The sequence below is a fragment of the Miscanthus floridulus genome, chromosome 2, assembly GCF_019320115.1.
Source record: "Miscanthus floridulus cultivar M001 chromosome 2, ASM1932011v1, whole genome shotgun sequence".
NCBI classification, from domain to species: Eukaryota; Viridiplantae; Streptophyta; class Magnoliopsida; order Poales; family Poaceae; genus Miscanthus; species Miscanthus floridulus.
This window is the reverse complement of record NC_089581.1, coordinates 31887553-31907913: the sequence shown is the minus strand read 5'-3', so window position 1 is coordinate 31907913 and position 20361 is coordinate 31887553. Positions and strand designations below refer to the sequence as shown.

General features: G+C 43.1%; 1 protein-coding gene and 1 pseudogene across 1 annotated transcript; both read right to left on the bottom strand.

Moving 5' to 3' along the window:
- Positions 1-5671: 5671 nt before the first annotated feature.
- LOC136538353 (homologous-pairing protein 2 homolog) lies at positions 5672-8819 on the bottom strand. Its single transcript, XM_066530325.1, has 6 exons — positions 8671-8819; positions 8471-8496; positions 6852-7119; positions 6677-6747; positions 6333-6521; positions 5672-6088 (listed from the first exon to the last, which is right to left on the bottom strand). The coding sequence occupies exons 1-6, from the start codon at positions 8696-8698 to the stop codon at positions 5987-5989; spliced, it is 684 nt and encodes a 227-aa protein (XP_066386422.1). The 5' UTR covers positions 8699-8819; the 3' UTR covers positions 5672-5986.
- A 3110-nt stretch (positions 8820-11929) lies between these two features.
- On the bottom strand, positions 11930-17044 carry LOC136538352 (6,7-dimethyl-8-ribityllumazine synthase, chloroplastic-like; annotated as a pseudogene).
- Between the last annotated feature and the right edge of the window lie 3317 nt (positions 17045-20361).

The window sequence follows — 20361 nt, the reverse complement described above, 5'->3', positions numbered from 1 at the left end:
TCAGCATATTTGGACTTTTGGAGGAGGAATCAGGACGGTGGGCGAGTGCGAGTACGAGGGCGGAAATAAAATTGTGTGGACCATGGGTCCAAAGCCCCGTAAGGCCTTCCACAGTGTGGAGGCGGTGCAAAAAAAAAAATGAATGGGTCCCACGATGATCATATGGGCATCAGACTGTGAAGCTGCAGTGTCGAAAAAAGTTAGCACCGCAGCCATCAGTACACGTGGGGACCACAAGAAATAAAATAACTTCATCTAATGCATTCTCATGCTTCCAGCGGCAAGACTAGCACCTGGTGCAGCAGAACTAAATAGTTTTTTAATGATTTGGCACCGCATCCTCTACATGCTTCGCTCTTGGTTTTCCTAGCACTGCTCTGAACTAGCATCGCTTGCTGCAGTGGGATGGAGTGATGACTCAATCTTCTCACTCCTCTTCGGGCATCACACTTAAGGCACACACTGCAGAGGGCCTAAGGGCGCTCCTATCGCATGGATGGCTGCCGTGTGGCCCCTCAGAAGTCAGAAAATCAGACGCGACATGAGGTGCCGAACTGGGAGAAGAGGCCCCGTTTGGTCGGGCTCCGGCTCCCGTCTGTCAGCTGCTGGACGGCCGACACCCGGTTACTGTTCACCGAAGCCGTTTTTCTTTCTCCTCCTTTCCTCTCACTGACACAACCGGAGCCGGAGAAGCTCGTTTTTCTGGCTCCGCGGCTCCAGCTCCTGTAAGCGCCTGTCGGCTCCTGGGCGGCCGACACCCGGCTACAGTGCAGGAGCCGGAGCCCGCGGGAGCCCGGCCAAACCGGGACTCGAAACCGACTCTGTGGGAACGCACGTATGTGGCTGGAGCCGAGCGAGATTGCGAGAAGCGCGTCGGATCGGTTGTCATAGCAAGCAAGAAGTTTGGAAAAAAAAATAGATGATGCCAAGAAACGAAGTGATGCACAGCACAACACAGCTCCGATGATCACAAATCCCCTTCATTTGGATCCATGTATAGATGGCCATGCAGCCCGCGGGCTCGCGGCCCGGCCCACGGCCCGACGTTTTGGCCCGGCCCGAGAACGGCACGGCACGGTGGCTACCGGGCCTGAGCCGGCCCGGCCCAAGCGACAAGGACGGGTTTGGGTCGCCACCCTGGCCCGTGGCACGGCACGGGCACGGCCCGGTCCAAAGAGGCGGCCCGGTGCCCCCACGGCCCATTGGCTGGCCCAACAAGCCCCCTCTCCGGCTCCCCCTCTTGATATAAAATGCAGGCGCCGCTGCGGGCCGCCCCTAACCCTAACCCTAGCTTCACATTCCAAATCGCCTCGCCGCTGAGTCGCTGACCGCTCTCCGCTCTCGCCTCGTGTCTGGTGCCTTGACGCCTCATCCTCGATCTGTCGCCGCCGTTCGCCTGGTGCTCGCTGGCCCTGCTCTGGTGACCTCGCTGCCGGTCCTACACCTCGCCTCCCTCCCTCCTTTCCCTCTTCTCCTTCTCCTCCCTCCTTTCCCTCCTCTCCTCCTCCGGTGTACCATACTACCATGTGAGTGGCTTGTGCCTGTCAGTCGTTCCGCTGCCGCTCGCCGTCGTTCTAACCGGTGTCTCTCTCCTCTAGTTCAATCTTGGGCTCTTGGCTCCCTGCCCCTGGCCTCTTCTCCGGCACTGGGCTCCGGTGGCGTAGGTGAGTCAAAACCCTAACCCTAGATCTGTCTCTCTCTTTCACTCACTGTCACTCTCTTGTCTCTGTTCTTGTAAGTTCTAAATTTGTAATCTTCTTCTTCATCTTCTTCGCAGGTTGGTGCCTGATGTCGTGTCGTCCTCCTCTGGAGGCGCCATGGCAAGCCCACCAGTGTCAAAGCGCCCCTGTCCACCGTCGAGGGGCGGTGCTGGAGCTGGAGCCAGGGGCCGAGGCCGGGCCGACTGGCCGTCCCCCTCCCCCCTCCTTGGCCTCGGATTGGGAGGTTCTGGAAGTGGAGAACGACGACGACATCCGTGAGGATGCAGCCGGGCTGTTCGGCATCGATCTCGGTGACGGTGATGGCACCCATCCGATTGATCTCGATGCCGGCGACGATGACGGTGGGGTGGCAGCCTCCACTGACACTCATGGTACCTCATCGACTGGTGGTGGTGGTAAGCTCATATCTGCTGTTTGGGAGGATTTCATTGAGATTAAGGAAAATAACATACGAGTAGCTGCTATCTGTAAAATGTGTGGCAAGAGGTATACTGCTAGATTTGCTGCTGGCACTGGTCATTTGAAAAGGCACCAGAAATCTTGCAAGGCTAAACATGATAACGATAAGAGGGTCCAGTCTAGGCTTGCTCTGAATGCTGATGGTTTGCATAACTGGGTGTATGACCCTGCTATTGCTCGTATGGAGTTGTGCCGGTTGATTGCTAGGCTGGACCTTCCATTAGGCATAGGTGAGACATAGGTCTGGGAGGATTACATTAAGTGTGCTCATAACCCTAGATTTGAGAAGGTTTCCAGACAGGCCACTACTAGAGATATGGGTAAATTGTTTGCTGAGCAACGTTCTATGCTTATGAATTCTTTGTTTCCTGCTTGCTCATCTGTGTCTTTGACATCTGATATTTGGTCTGGTAATGCTAAGGAGGACTATATTTCTGTTGTTGCTCATTATGTTAGTGTTGATTGGGAGTTGCAGAAAAAGGTTATAGGTTTTAGGCTAATTGAGGTGTCACATTCTGGTGAAAACATTGCTGAGAAGATATCTGTTGTGGTTGAGGAGTTTGGGTTGATTGACAAGATCTTTGCTGTCACTTTAGACAATGCTTCAGCTAATTCTAAGGCTTATGATATCTTGCAACCTGTCTTGTTTGGTTACTTGGTTTCTTATCCTGCACCTACACATGATGATCCTCACAAGGTCAAGTATTTGCTTGTGCATCAGCGTTGTGCCTGTCATATCATTAATCTCATTGTCAAATCTGGCTTGAAGAGGTTGAAATTTTTTACTGAAGATTTCAGAACTGCAATAAACTTTTTGAATTCCTCTAATCAAAGAATTGCATTATTCAAAAATTACTGTATTACTCAGGGTATAAGGCCTAGAAAGTTTGGATTGGATATGGATGTTAGATGGAATTCCACCTATTTAATGCTTAAGCATTTGCTACCATACAAAGAAGTATTTTCTGTGTGGCTTAACTCTAATTATGGTTTAGAATTGTTGACTGCACAGCATTGGTATGTTGTTGAACAGATAATGGTGTTCCTAGAACTCTTTTATGATTCTATTGTTGTTCTGTCTAGTGTTTACTATCCCACAGCTCCACTTGTTTTGCATCATATCCTTGACATTGCTGAGCATCTGCATAAAGCTGAAACAGATCAAAATTTTAGAATGATTGCTTATCCTATGAAGCTTAAATTTCTTAAATATTAGGAGAAAATTCCACTGCTCTATTCATATGTATTCATTCTTGATCCTAGAGCTAAGATCAAAGGATTCTTTAATGTGCTTGAATTGCTTGCTCAATATACTGGATCCCGTTATAGTTTATACTATGGTGATGTCAAAGCTGAATTGTACAGATTGTTTAACAAGTATGAGCAGAAATTTGGTGGGGCAGCTAAGACTCAAAGGGTTTCACAGCCTTTAGCTCATTGTGGTAAGAGAAAGCAGGCATGGGGAAGGATCTTTGGAGGTCCTGGTGCTTCCCCTGGCTTTGGCTGTTCCCCCTCATCTTCATCTACTCCATGTGGTTCTAGTGTCAGTGAGCTCTCAGCTTACTTGGACAGTGACCCTGTCACATGTTATGAGGAATCATTTGACATACTGCTCTGGTGGCGTGACCACAAGCTAACCTATCCAATCCTATCTATTATGGCTCGAGATATCATGTCTGTTCCTGTATCTAGTGTCTCTTCCGAGTCTTGTTTCAGCTGTACAGCTAGGATACTCGAAGACCGACGGTGGCGCTTGTTGCCGGAGCATGTGGAGATGCTCACCTGCATGAAGGACTGGGAGCAAGCAGTAAGAAGAGAACAGCATGCACCTAAGGATGTGGACCTGGAGGAGGCATTCAAGAACCTCTTCCTTGATGGTGAAGGCGAAGCCAGCGGCAGCGGCGGTGCTGCTGGTGCTGGATAGAAGAAGTGAAGAACCTCTCCTCTCGCTCTCAGGTACTCAACTCAAATCTATAACTATAAGTACCAGCCTGTTTACATTAATGGCAAAACAATAACATGAATTATGTACAATTTTGCAGGTACTTTTGGACTTCTTTTGCTATGCTGGATACAACAAGTGAAGAAGAACTGGAGAGAGGAGAGCCTGAGAGGTACTGACTGTCTATCTCAACTAAATACTATGACTCAATCAACTCAATACTTTTGGACTGATTGGATTCTTCTATTTTTGCAGGTACTTTTGGAGTTTTGGTCTTTTACTGGTGGCTGGTGCTGTGCTGGACTGCTGGTCTGCTGTGCTGTGCTGTGAAGCTGTGTGTGTGACTGTGAGTCTGTGTGTCTGTGACAGTAAGAAGAGTGAGTGACTGAGTGTGGACTCTGATTCTGTCATTCTGTTTCTGTGAACTTTGCCACAGTCATTCTGTGAACTTTGCCATAGCTGTTGGCTTTTGTAATAACACATTAAGACTAAGACTTTGAGCTGGCTGCACTCTTTTTTCCTTTTTAGGGTTTCTCACAAGGGTGAGTTTTACCTAGAAAGATTTTTAATGAGGCGGCATTGCACAAAACAGCTCCTTTTGATCATCATTTTCATATAATCTAGTCTCCTTTTGTCTTTGTGCTGTGATCTGTGATGTGAACTGTTAGTCTGTCACTGTGAATGAAAATGGTAACTTGATCAGTTGATCAGTTAACAGTTGTGTGAATGTGAATGTGAATGTTGAATGTTGATCAGATCAGTTCATAACTGTGTATGAATGTGAATGTTGATAACTGTGTGTGAATGTGAATGAAAATGTGATCTTTTGTTTGTTGAAATTTGAAAATGAAGTGTTTCAGCACTTTGTGGTTTTTTGGAGGTGTTTTTTTTGCCTGTCGGGCTGTAGGCCGGCCCGGCACGGTGAAAATGGCCGTGCCCAACGGGCGGCACGGCACGGCCAAACGGCCCACGGGCCGTGCCTTGGGCCGAAGGCCAGGCACGAGCACGGTGCAGGCACGGCCCGACAGGCACGGCGGCCCGTTGAGGCACGACACCGTTCCGGGCCGGCACGGCCCGATGGCCATGTATAGATCCATGCAAGACGCAACAAGGTCGTGCAATTGTGAATTTGTGATCAACAGCTTATGCGATAAGAAATTGAAGGGACATAAAAAGTTTGGCACAAATTTCGAAATTACAGATGATGTCACCCACCTCTAGTTAGATGTGAATAGTGCAACAACGCAAGGAATTAATTGACCCAGCATGTGACATTTTTCAGAGTAATTAGTGCAATCACATAAAGGGAATGTAATTAGCGGCTAACAACCGTGGAAGGTACTATAGCTCAAGGCTGGAGAGTGAAAGGCCATCACCCATCAGAGGCAACTCAGGCAAGTATAGTGCAAGGCCGCGGCGCGAGAAACGATCACCCATCAGATGACTTTGCTTGTAATTGTAGCAGGTCCAGGTGCATAGAATGGCATGTACATAGCGAAGATAGAATATTTCAGAATGCACTTCTCCTTTAGAATGAGGGCATATTTTGGTGGGCATAGCAAAAAAAATCAACAGTATACAGAACTATGGATACAATGAAGAGAATGCAGGATTTGCTGTTACTCAACAGTTACAAAACTTATATTAAACTCACTGCTGCCAGGGTAAACTAACTCGCTATGGTCTGAACCTACCGACTAGAATACTCATAAGCCAATAAATATTAACAGAAGACAAGATTAGCTATCCGGAACATCTCAGCTGCAGGAACCGTACGAACCAGTAGAACGACGAATGCATATCGGGTGAAAGTGTGAAACGGTTCTAGCCTACTTTCAACTTGAGATGCTCTCATGCTACATCATCAGCGGGAAATTTTTCGCCTTTTATTGAGACTTGCTAGCATGTCAGAGTAAGACTGCAGGTTCACATCAACATCTTCATCGTACTCGAGACCAAGTTCTTCCTGCAGTACATATTGTTCATCAGCATCATGTGGTCGTCACAAATAGAAAACAATAGAAAATGTAAATGAAAAGCAACTGTGATAGCTAAAAGAAGTAGTATCAGTTAAAGTCTACCATCGATGTGATAAATGCTTGATCAAAGCATATACTAGGTCTTAAGGTCAGTCAAAGGCATTTGTGTGTGTGTTGGGGGGGGGGGGGGGGGGGGGGGGGGGGGGGGGGGGGTTGGCATGCAGCAAAAACCTTAAATTCCTTCTGATCCTTTGGGCTATTCTCAGTAATATTATCCCAAAGCTCCTTGAACATCCTCTTCCGCTTTTTCCATTGGTTAACTTTCTCAGCAAAGGAATTCTCAATGATCTTCCTGTCTTCAGGTTTCACCAAGGTAACACCACTCCGCAATTTATTTAGTTTCTCTTCCATTTCCTGGACCTGAACAAATATGGGTCCTGCAATTAATACTAGTCCAAAGGAACACAGACACATAATAAAATGTGCTTACAAGGAAACAAATTTTAAACAGATGAGTCTCTGCTTATATTGAAAACAAATAAGCTTCGTAGAAGAGAACATTTTTATGCACCTACTTCGCTTTGTAATTTAGTCTCCTTTGACGTAATCTCTGCCAGCGTCAAGTTTGACTGCAGACCTCGTACCTCTGTAGAAGATTTATATTTAGATGTTTTTGAAATATGATCTTGTTTACTGCATGTGGTGGACCACTAGCAAGACCATGGTACCAGTTTGAAGTTTGGAACTCACCAGATTCAACCTCACTAATTGCTTTCTTTTGATCCGCAAGTTCTTCCTGTAACTTGGCATTTCTTTTCTTCATCTCCTCAAGTTCTTCGCTATTTGGAATTTCAAATTGATCTTGCCGAGCAATGTAAATTTTCTGCTTGCCATACTCCTTGAAGGAAATCTGTCCACTGTCAGCCAATGCATCCAGTGCCTTTTGTACTGCAGTCTTCTTAAGATTAAACTTCTGTAGTGCATCAGCTGCATTCTGTGAATTCAATGGCCTGTTTTGCTGCAGAGTCATGGTAAAGTCAACTATATGGTGCTCAGAGCTTAGAAGAACAAAATACTCGAAGCTGAGCAAACAGTGTGGTACTCCCTCCATTCCAAAATGTAATATATTAGTTTTGCACAAGTCATTCTTCTCTAGCTTTGACCTGATTTATTGAAACCGTATTAACCTCTACAGAACCAAACAACTGCAATATCAAGTATTTCTTGGTGGATTTAATGAAGCTAATTTGATGCTGTAGATATTGATGCATTTTTCTATAAACTTGGTCAAAGTTTGATAAGTTTGACGTAGGATAAAATTAAAACATTTCATATTTTGGAATAGCGGGAGTAATTATTTTTTTATCCAGCATAAAATTGAAGAACTGTGTACAAAACCCTTTCTGAATAACCTCATTTCATAGCGACCGTCACATACACTACTTAGGTATATCAGTATACTGAATTAATTTCACCTAAATTAGGCAAGAGCAGTATCTGAAGGAAAAAGACAGTATAATTCCTCCCCATCTTAATGGAATTCAGAAGGAGACTGCACTTAGTTAACTGGGAAATTCATGTCCTAGAAACATAAATAAAACTCTTAAAGGGAAAAAACAACCTGCAGTAATATCTCTGGCATGGAAGCAGAAACAACCTAAATTGAACAGCAAAAGCAAAAACTGATCTGCAACAGCACTGTACTTTTTGCATTTGTAAGCTCTCGTGCATCATAAACTCTAAGCTCAGAGAGTACAGTTGAAATAGAGCCTGATTAATTATCTTACACAAAGAGCAGACTCAAACCGTAGTTAAAGTAGCACCGAGAGGAGTCAACATTCAACTGAAATTAATCTAAACTTTTGTTCTATTCAAGGGATTAGCTTAAAATTCATATTCTGGCCACAGAATGGATTACACACTACCAAGTTATCTAGCTACATTTCAGCAGGTGATTGCAAGTAGCTGCTAAAATGGAGGACGACTGCAATTACGATCATTCAGAATAATGATCAGTGACAAGGTGATGCCAGTTGCAACTAACATACACCGATTAATCAGAATGGTGACCAGGGTTTTCATATGATACTAATTAACTCCACCTGAACCTACAGAAAGACAGTATGGACGATGACCAGTATTCATCAAACAGCATGATGCCATCAAGCACAATCAATACACCTTGCCACATTAATCCAGTCAATTTTGTCGCATCCATACAATCCTAATTCCTAACGATTTCTGAATAATTCTTATACAGCTCAACACTCCATAAGTACCACACGGAGGGAGAACCGAATCCTAGTCGCGCAAGCAGAAGCAGGGGGTTTAGGGTTTAGGGTAGGGTTCAGGGGAGAGAGACACCGCACCTCGTTGACGAAACCCAGGACGATTCCTGCAAAAACGATAGAAGAAACGGCACCGTAAAATCATCAGAAAACCTGATCAGGCCGAGCGAAGGATTGAATCGGTAAGTTTTTCAGGCAAAAAAAAAAGAAAAGAAAAGATAAGAAGAAGAAGAAAAAAGGGGACCAATACCATTTCGGTTGGGAGGGGTAGGAGTGAATACCTTCAACGCTATCGGATTTAGGCGGCATGCCTCCTCAACCGCCGCCACGCCGGCGTGGCTTTGCTTGCTGCAGCTCGGCCTTGGCGATTTTAACGAGACGAAGGGGAAAAGTGGTGGCGAAGGCGAGCGCCGGTAGGGAAGCGAAAGGGGGCAGCTGTCTTGGCCCGTGGACTTGGCGTGGCCTCTCTCTGTGCGAGTCACTGTCTCACTGACAACACGGGACCGCCTTGGTTGGAGACGCGGGAGATTTCCCGCCAAAAACACTACACCCGAAAACGCGTGGCGTAGGTGCACTCGACCCTCCTGTGCTAGGCTGCTAGCTGATGAGTGATGAAGCCCATGGAAGCAGGCACGGAGCCAGCGGTGGGGCTAGGGGGCTCCAGCCCCCCTACCGCTTGCGTAGAGTTGTTGTCTGAAATTTTAGTAGATGTATAGGTAGGAGGAGCTAAGATTTGCTGAACCTCTTTTCTTGCTAATTATCGTTGTTTAGCCTCTCCTAAATTTTTTCCTACCTTCGTCCCTGCATGGAAGCCCATCGATGCGGAGAATTTGAACCCAGGGAGAGCCCCGTTCCTTGACCATTTGACTTTAGTATGTACGGGGTCTGTCATGTGTGGCCGTCTTTGCTACGAGCCAAACGAAAAGTATAATCCCATCATTTTATGTAGCACTGAACTCAAACTCTTTTTTTTTTGAATTACACATGTACAGACATAGATGCTCAACACGCATGCACATTCATCTCTATGAACACACGTACGCAAATCCTACCCGACTACCCCAATAAGCACATCAGAAAAACTGTGCCGACACATCTCGAAATTGGCGAAGTCACCACAAACACCTCTAATGCGGAAGTGCAACAATAATGCTACGGTAATGCTCTGAACCAGACATCCATCCGCCTGGACGCTCCGTTGCTGGGCTACGACGCCAGCCCAACAACCCATGCTCCTTCGTTTATAAAAAAACTACTTATCCACTTATTCCTACCCACCCGTTCCTCTTCCTATCACTCTTATCCGCTCGCCTGCCGCTGGCCTTGCTAGGCACGGCGCACGGCTACCGGCCCTGCCACATGCAGCACGTTGCTGCCCTCGCCAAGTCACACGGCTGCGGCCTCCCCGCTGCTTGTGCGGCCGATGCTTCCCTTCCGCGACATGCAACCACTGCCACTAGGCCACTGTCTCCGATAAACACCACACACCAACGAGCCTCCATTCTGTCGAGCAGCAAGGAGATGTTGTGTTGAAAGCATATGTAGCAAGAGTATGTTCCAATTGTTTCAGATGTATGTTGCAAGTGTTTCATATGGATGTTGCAAAAGTAAATCGTGATGTTGCACATGTTGTAATGGTTGTACACGTATGTTGCAAGCGTTTGTTCCAAATATTTCATCTGCTTTTTTAGACGTATGTTGCAAGTGTGCTTATTTAGATGTTGCTTATGTTTCACACAAATGTTGTAAGAGTATGTTCAAAATATTTCAGTTGTTTCAGTCTTATGTTGCAATAAGTGTTTTCATGTTGCAAGCTGCAACTGTTTTATCTAGATGTTGCATATGTTTCACACACATATTTGCAACTGTATGTTCCAAATATTTCATCCGCTTCAGACTTATGTTGCATTCAAGTGTTTCATGTTTTAGAGGTATGCTTATAGAGTCATGGGGCACGGCCCGGGGCCCGGGGAAGGAGCGCGCAACGCACTAGGGTCCTACAGACGGGGCGTGCTCGTCCTAGGTCCCGCCCGCACGGAGAGGGAGGACGGGGGCAGTCCCGCGCGGAGATAGAAAAAGAGGGATCGGGGGGAAGAATCGGCGGGGACAAGACGAACGGGGGTAGGGTACGCGTGCGTGGCGGGATGAGGCAGACGGGGAAGGACCGCAGCGATACGGCGAAAGTGCGACACGTTTCTGCTGGACCGTTCGGTAACGTCCGATGGAATTCTTTCCCATCAAACGTCCGGACGCCCGCAATTCCCATAATGCTATGCTCAACTAAACTTTATATATGAACATTTTACACTTGAACTCTAGTGCAGGACATGCTCATACTGGCAACTACGATCAACTATAAGAGCATCTCCGAGAGTATCCAATATTTTCTTCCTCAAAACATAAAGTTTTACAACTCCTAAAAATATTGGAAGGAATAAAAAAAAGACCATCTCCAAGAGTTTCTAATAATCCACTCCTAAAATATAGAAGACGATTTTACATCAAGAATCCTATACTATTTCTAAATTATCCTAATCACTTTTATATATTCTTTCTCTCTTGTACATTTACATTAAGAACCATTTTCTACTCTTTATTCTTTCCACGCCCTTTCACCTTTAGATTACCCGACAAACATTCGTGTGACTCGGAAGCGCGTAACTTTACGCGGAACAGGGTGACTTTTCCCAGGTTCTAAAAGATTAGGAGAATGGATTATGAGTTGTTGGAGATGTATTTTTTCTCATCTTACTAAGAACCAAGAATTATGAAGGGATTTAGAGAACTCTTGAGATGCTCTAACGTCCTAGACCTTCCGAAAAATATAACATATTAGAAGTAAGCAGAGCGCCAGCCACCACAGCTCACCACACTTTGTCACGAATAGCTCAAAATGCTAGGTAAATATTTTTACAAGCAGGCAAACCGAGGAGATTCAAATTTTGTGTATACAAATCATAAATATGATTAGTTTTTTTCTCGATTTCGAATTCAGATACAAACATCATATATATCTACTTTGAGTATCCAGATACAATTCGGGTATTGAACGGTCAAATTCAGATACGGATTATCAATTTACTACATGTATCTCTTCAGTCAGATAGTCGGTCAAAAGTTATCCGTACCATTTAAACAACTTTATCCGTTAAATTAAAATCTTTGGGACAAAAAGATCCATGGTAGATGTAGAGCTCAGAGCTCACCACAAAACTCTCATGCTCTCATCCATAACAAACACTCGTGCAACTTTATTCATGACCATACTTCATTATTGTTGACAATTATTCATGGTCAAATATGTTTCATGGGCTTTTCAAATTAAATCTTATAAAAAGAAAACAACCAATCAGCACCGGACCAACAGATTTGGAAATATGTACTCCCTCCGTTCCAAATTATAAGTCATTTTGACTTTTTTAATTTATCCATTTACCTATGATACATAGCAAAATGAATATACCAAAAAAATCAAAGCGGCTTATAATTTATAACGGAGGGAGTATATATTAATTATTATACTAGCCCACGGGCCGTGGGCGGAAAAGCTCTACAAGCCAAAACTCTGATAGGAAGAAATGCTGTCGCCTCGTGTATAGATATCAGAGTACACAAAAGTGTCAGCCTAAGTGATGCCGGAACAGAAAGGCCATCTCAATCTGCAGGGAACTTGAGCTTGTCACATGATAATAAATCTATGTTTATTTGAAATTAAGATTGCCGACGGAAGGTATACTTACGGCAGTAAGAGCAGCTTCAGCACCCTTGTTTCCAGCCTTGTCACCAGCACGGTTTAGCGCCTGCAGTATTCGATTTAGCATTCTCAGCAGAAGTTCGATAAGAAGCAAAACAGTGCACATGTTTTGGAAAGTAGTCAGATAATCAACAAAAAAGGGTCACACTATTGACATGAAACTTTTTCATCACAAGGGAATACTTGAGTGAAACCTCTCTTTTGCTAATGTGACCAATCTGGATTAAAGATGTCACTAAAAGGTCATGGAAATGTAATGAAAGCGCCTGTAGCATGCACAAATAGTGGGCACTCAAAATAAAGTTAGCATATGGCTTGGGAACTTGAACAAAAGCATTTTGGCCAGCAACAAAAATGACTCTTGGCCAGTTTACAGGTTTCTACTGGTCAGAATCTTTCAAAGTAGAAAATATTCAAAAAGGCATCAAATGAACATAACAGAGCTCAAACAGCATTTATTTTTTCAAAATACAACTTAGAACTACCCCAGAAACTGATTGGTTTCTACACATATGGGATGTGGGCCAGAAATCCAGTAACAATAGAGAACTACCACCTGCTTTGGATTCCAAACATGATCTGGTGGCATGTAAAAACTGATAAGATGTATACATGTAGTCATGTACATAATCAAATCATGAAGTACCTGATCCATGTTTTCACAGGTTAGAACACCAAATACACAAGGAACACCTGCATCACCATTAAAAGCCAAAATAATCTGAATGTCTGATTATTAACTGAATTAACCACCATAAAGAAAAAACAAGCCGAGCACACTGCACAGTTTCACTTAATGTTGCGAATTACTTTTATAGCACCAGCTATACAGCTATGAGCTATCTCATATAATCATATAACCAAAACCATCCAGTCCCACACTAGTTGCTCACATTAACTATTGTAGATATCTGTAAGCTGTACCTGCCTCGAGTCACTTGACATGCAAAATTTTAGTCTACCCCAACTTGCTTTGCTTGGGACTTTTTTTGTACTTATATATGCATATTCGCCGAGAAACAATTAAACATATAAAAAAAGTCTCAATACCTGCAGGAACATGTTTAAGAGCACAATATTTCAACTTGCTAGCTAGACAACCTTTTCAGTAGCGAATCTAGGATTTTAGTTTAGGGTATGCCATCCAAAAATTTTCATATACAATTCGGTAAATTTATTTTAGCCAATTCGGTAACAATTGTAAATTTTACAACGTGATTCGGTATACATACGCTAAGTAACATGATAAGGCTTAAATTGAAGGAATAAGTTGAAACCATCCACTAAATACAACTGGACCAAGGGAACGATTACTGGATCAGGGGAACGGCCAGAAGATTTAATAGGGGAACGAGATCAGTTGTGAAAAAAGAGATGCAATATCGAAGTTTCTCTTCGTAAATGCATAAATATTAAAAAAACACATTGGCAAATAATTAAACAATTTTTTATTTGTGATGTTAGCAAATAGCTATGAAAGTTGACAATAATTTTCTAAAAAAACGAAGAGCAAAGATTAAATTTTACCTAAGCAAAATAGCGAATCAAAATGATAAGCCCTAACTGGCGAGACCGTATATACTGCAGACGAGATGTGCCAAACAGACAGCGATCCTCCGATTCAGAGCAGGGTGGAGGGCGGCAGGGCCGGCACTAGGGCCAGGGCTGCGGCCGGCAGGGCGTCACCGACTCACCGGTCACTCGGTCAGGCGGCGACGCGGCGTGTTCCTCCGTAGGCTCCGTGGAACTCCCCGATCGAGATTGGATTAGGAAATTGAAACGTCGTGTGCGGAGTATACTGGACGAATGGAGTTCACTTGCTGTGTGGGCCGCGTCAGTGTGTCACATGGGCCTCCCGTCATCACGTTATGCGTCTAGGTCTGTTTTTTCCTTTTTTACAAATACAACATATATACTATTATACAGTATATATATACTACTTGCTGCCGGATTTGCAGGGTATGCCGGTGCATACCCGACATACCCCGTGCCTCCGCCACTGAACCTTTTTAACACCAAAAAGCTAGAAGAAAAATATACTTAGAATTACCCCAGATGAGACAGGAAGCTCTCTACTGCATGACACATGAGGGGGAGAACTGAAGACAACATACCAGCAGATAATCCAGCATTGAGTACACCTGATGCAGCTGAGTTTGCAACAGCATCATAGTGGGTTGTGTCACCTCTAATCTGCAAACCAATTTTTAGGAACACTTCCAAAATTAAAAAGAACCAGCTACTGCTAAATGCTATCAATGAGCTTCCAAAATATAGGTTAAATTTGATAGCACCACACGAGCATCATGATGAGCTTGCAAAATATAGGTTCAATTTGTTATTGTTACCTAGACCTATGCTATTTGATACAACCATTCACAGATGTTATAAACTTCATGTGGATAAGACATGTTAAGAACGAGATATCCCCAGAAGCCATGTACTATCAAATGGTTTCACAAGTAAAAAAACAGATTGAAACATTAAATGGCTTCTACAGTTCCTTGTTTTTTTTTCTCAGTTCTAATTGACAGGTCGATGTAACATTTCGTAGCTCAATGTAAAATTAAAGAAGGATCAGTTCCAAAAAGATGTTCAGAGGGTAGTTTACAAAAGCACAGGTCTATTAATCTTCTTTATAATTCCTCATGTGCACAACTCATGGGGATGCATAATATAAAATGTGAGAGGATATATCTAAATTGTTATAGTATTAGGAAAATAACCCTTAAAGGGACAATACTCAGTGCTACTTACTCAACATGCTAAATCAACATCAAATGAGAAGTAGAAAGCGATAAAAATTCAAATGTGTAATGTGGAAATGACATGAAACTAATCAAGCAATCAACTCACCACAGCTCCAATGCACAGAATCGCATCAAATTTTCCAGATTTCCCAAGCTTTTGTGCTGTTATAGGAACTTCAAAGCTTCCAGGAACACTAACAACCTAAAGAAGAATTTGAATCTGAGTAAAATTGCGTTTTCTAGAAGTTTCTGAAACATTTTAGAAGTGTATAGAACTGTGTAGCTCGTCACTGACGTTGTATGAAGTCAATGTCTGAAGAAGATGAAGAGTAAAATTCTACATGGTGCATTTTTCTGTATGCTTTTTGTAACAAAGATTTTATATGTTAGCAGCTTTCCTATTCAAGTGCATATTATGCTACAGATTTTAAGACATTTTTTTAATAATTCAAGGTATTTAATACTACTAGTGATTACCTAACATTAAATATACAATGCTACATGGCATTCATCAAATGTACATAAGAATAATTCAGAGACAAAATCATGAAATGAACTAGCTATCTATCACTCATTATCATAGCGGCAATAAGCATTGAGGATGGTAATAAGGAAATAACTAAAGATATTTATTGGCCCTGACAAACTACATTTCCTACTATTCCAGAATATTTAGTATGCACAATTAAATAAACAAAGGACAAGGCTTTAGAAGTTAAATAGTCAACCCTATTAAGTACATTAACCATTCAAAGATAGTTCTTTGTATGGCTCGTGGGTCCTTAATGAAAAAACCATCAGGATGGAGCGTAAGTATACAAGTATACTCAATAGGCCTACTAGTTTTCACAGTTGTGATAAAGCAATAAGGATCAACATTACTTGCAAGAAATTCCTTAACATCAGAATGACACTGGACAACTTCAACCAACCAGAAGAGAGAAGCTACATACTGTTATATTTTCTGCTTTAACAGAGTATCGCTCGAAAGTTTCAAGAGCACCCTGCAGTAACAAGTTTGTCACAACCTCATTGAACCGTGCCACAACCTATAATTAAATAAGGAACCAAACAGTCATTGGATTGTGCATTCAAAGGTAAAAGGTGTGAAAGTGCAGGAAAGCACTGTTTTTTCAAAGAAAAGCATATCAGTAAGTTATGCCTTTTGTTCACTAAGGTCCATCGACGTTCCATCATTCTATATCAAAGGAATATGTGCTTCTCGATTAAGTAGTGCTCAACTAACCACCCCAAACCTGAGCCCCTCGTTGCTGGTCAAAGATTCCATCAACTTCTGGTGTCCCGTGGCGGCAACCACGTCAGAGCGCCGCGACAATCCAGTGCATGAGGTTAGTGCGGCTTACCATGCTGCACGAAGCAAAAACAAGAGGAATAAATCAAGACAAGTAGAGCAGTGATGGTTAAGGAATTGAGGCAAGAATGGACGCGTACGACGAGAGGGGAAGGAGATGGTGGCGGGTGCAAGCCTCAGGGCATGCAAGCGAAGTTCGCGGCCACAGAGGATGTCACGAGAGCAGTTGCCATCACCGGCGTGTCGGTTCCGACGGCTGCTCTACTGAACTACTGTGGTGCAGGTGGATATGTCAGCGATGTTTCCCAGCCTGAGAAAAACAAGATAGCCAGCAGGAGTCAGATCTCACGGTTCGTTCCAGCTTTTCAGGTTGCACACGAGGTACCAAATTGACCAAAATATGGGTAAAAAACAAAAAAAACTTCAAAACTTATGAATTCATTTGGAACACAGGAATTTTGTTTTAGAAATATTGTATCAAACTATTCCTGTAAATGTCCACATTCCTAATAGGAATTTAGTTTTTGGTCTGAGAGTTTCAGAAACATTGTGCATTCAGTGTTGTTTTCGGATTCGTGACAGTGAAGCTTTAAACCCATATTCTTGGACAATTTCATCTTTTGCGATTTAATTGCTCTAATGATCGACGAAAGGTGTATTCTGAAGCAGGGGCGGATCCAGTAAAGGGTCACATGTACACCCAATAATTTTTGCAAAAGAGTCTGTGTACCAAATAACCATGTGTTTTACGTAGTTTCAACACATGAATTTTTTTGCACCATAGAATTAAAATCCAACAGCCTCCATCCTCCTTCTACCTTCAGCCTTCTTCTACCTCCAGCCTTCTTCTACCTTCAGACAATCACAAATCACAAGATCACAGATCTGCAGATTACAAGAAACAATATTTTCCTATGCAAGAACAAGAGGACAAATGGGTGTGTCCGTTGAATGCAGTAGTCAAACACTCGCCGACGGCTACGAGCGGCTCGCTGGCTGGCTGCTGAGGTGTGCCCGTGCGGCCGTACGTGCAGCTGTCCGTGACTGACACCGTACGTGCTGCTGTGCGTACACTGCCTGAGGACTCCACCGGCAAGAGGCGCCGCGGTATTGGAATCAGTGCGGCGGTGCCTGTGATGCCGGAGCCGGCCGGCCGCGGCCCGCGGGTTCGTTCTGGTCACAAGAAAAATCCATGTGGTTTTTTCCACTAAAATACACATGTGTGTTGCATAGCATTCCTGTTTGCAAAAACATCGAAGTTAGGAGGCTTGTCAAACAAATAGCTAAATAGCTTTAGGTTAGCGTTTCGGTGCTCAGCTTCGCACAGCATGACGGGAAGAGAACAGGTGGGAATACCTGGTGGGTGCTCGTCGCCGGCGAAGAGACCAACGAAAGCCTCAGCACCTGGCTTAGGCGGCGTCGGCGGCGGCCAACCAGTCATCGGAGAGAGAGAGACAGAACGCACGCTGAGGAATACAGCGGATGGAAGTGGGGCTGCAGCGGAGGGGGTGTTGGGCAGCGGAAGGGGATGTAGCGACGGCCGGCCCAGTCGGGGTTGTTGGGCAGTGAGAGCGCATCTGCACGGGCCTTCTTCTGGGCCGTTTTTTCCACACATTTCTTTAGAAATTTCTTTATTCTTTATTCTAAAAAAAGAAGAAAATTCTTTATTCTTGATTCTAAAAAATAAATTTATTTATTCTTAATTATTTTATTTCTCTTCCTTTTTATATTTACTAGCAAATATGCTCGTGCGTTGCAATGAGATAAAAAACTATCGTGCTTTTATTCCGGATAAATTCATTACAAGTGAGAAGTCCACTGACCTAAGCGCAATGCTTGGGGGACACATATATGCTATCCCCGCAGTCCGAATTTTTTTTAATGTTTGTTTGCTTCTAAAAGAATTGTGTTTTCGACTCTCTTATTCATGAGCAAATGCAATAAGCTAAAGTACAATTTCATGATGCACATAAAAGAAATTAAATGCCTAAAATTTGTTAAGGCCTATGAGATATCCGGAACCGGTTCCTTTCGTAACAATTATCCCTTGTGGTAACGCTTCTAGAAAACTCACGTTTTTTTCCAATAAAAAAACGGACTCGATTTGCCAATTAGCTGAGATGTTTTCTGGCCGCACGTACGTGGTGATTGCTGCATCTAGGACCGAACTCAATTGGCTCTCCTCCGATCCCATGCAGTCCGGCCATGGACCCAGCAAGATGGAGTTCCATTGCATAACGTGAAGCAAACCCAAAATATGTACGTATATTTGGTTAACAGCTTGTGGCCGATAGACATACGCTGCCTGGTGGTCAACGTATCTGCCGGCCGTTTACACCAAAGGCCAGGCATCTAGAATGTTCCGGACCGCTTGCCGAGTTGTGCCGCGCTGCGCGGACTATCTTTTAGGCTCAACATAATCTGTGTTCACGAAATAATGGCCTGATACACGTACGTATACCATGGCCAGCTCACGTTGTACGCAAGGCCGCCGGGCGTTCCAGCCATGGTGGCTTGTTTCTTTCCCATACATGCACATGTCGAGCATGCATGCACATGTCGAGTATGTACATTTTCTATGTATTTTTGCATGCCCGGTGATACACGCAAATACGAGCGTACGCGTATACAAGACGAATTTAAATCTGACAAAAATCTATCAAACAGGGCAGCGGAATAGAAAAACGGACAAAAGAAGAAACTCTTCGGTCTCTCAGATGGACGGGCAAAAAAAACCTGAGAATGAGTCATGCATAGGTTTGGACAGAGACCAAGAAACCACTTGTAATACAATTATTAATTATTATTAAAGATACAGATACAAATATATATTTCTACTCTTATTCTTTTCTATTCGGATTAGGATTGTTACTCAGCAGGGGGAAGAATGTATTTGGATTAGAATTCCTAGCTATCCAATTCTTTTCTATTCGGATTAGGATTGTTACTTAAAATCGGAAGAATTTATTTGGATTAGGATTAGGATTCCTAGCTATCCATATTACCTTAAGAAGCCCTGTGTAACGAGCAGGGATAATTTTTCACATTCGGAGTGATTTAGTTAGAGAGGTGCAAAAAAAATGGATGGACGAAAAAATAGGCTAAAATTTTGTCTCTTTATTATTAGATATAGATTCTTCTTAATTTCATATATATCCTCTTCATGGGACACTTTCAATGGCTAGTACAACATTTGTTTTAAATGATAGAAATAATAATGATATTTATGGGTATATAGTACATTGTAAATAAAATGAGCAAATGGAACTTTTATATTTTATTAAGGTTGAACATTTTCTATTGAAGCTATAAGCCATTTTCATAAGAACATATAAGAATTTCACAGACCAAAAACATTTTTGTGTAAATCTATAACGAAATTTTTCTAAAATAGGAACAGTTTCTCTTTGTGACAATTTCTCAAGTGAACATAAAAATTTGTGCTACATGCCAGACGATTTAGAAGTTACAGGCCTATTGGCAACCAATTGTCCATTTTGTAAAGTTGTCAAAATGTGAAATGGACTTCACCATTGCGTTTCTCTCGTCGAGATTATATATATATATATATATATATATATATATATATATAACGTCCAATTCGGAGTCCAGATGAAGGAGTTATGCCCCTGGAAAGATGCTCTATTATCGGCAGTTCCGACCCAAGTCGGAAGTTCCGACAGTTGTCGGGACATCCGGAAGCTTGAAAAAACCTGCTCGGGTGCCCAAGGTTATCCCCACTTCCGACTGACCTAATAAAAAGCCCAGTCCGGATCTGCCCTTTTGGATTCCGATCTGAACTATTCTAAACTCGTGGGAAACTTGAAATCTACGGTGGCCATTTACCTTAAATAACGGTAAATCTATGGTAAAATCAGGAAATCTACCTCATCCAAATCCTCAGGTGGTTTTTTAGGTTCTAGAAAGATCTTAAGACGATGGCCATTTACCTTAAATAACGTACCATTGTCATTTTGAAGTGTTACCGCTCCGTGCGACGAAGTGCTTATCACGTTGAATGGTCCTTCCCATTTGCTCTAAAGTTTTCCATGTCCGAATAATTTAACCCTAGAATTAAAAAGTAATACCTTATCTCCCGGGACGAACTCTTTCTTCTTGATCCTCTTGTCATGCCATCTTTTCGTCATCTCTTTGT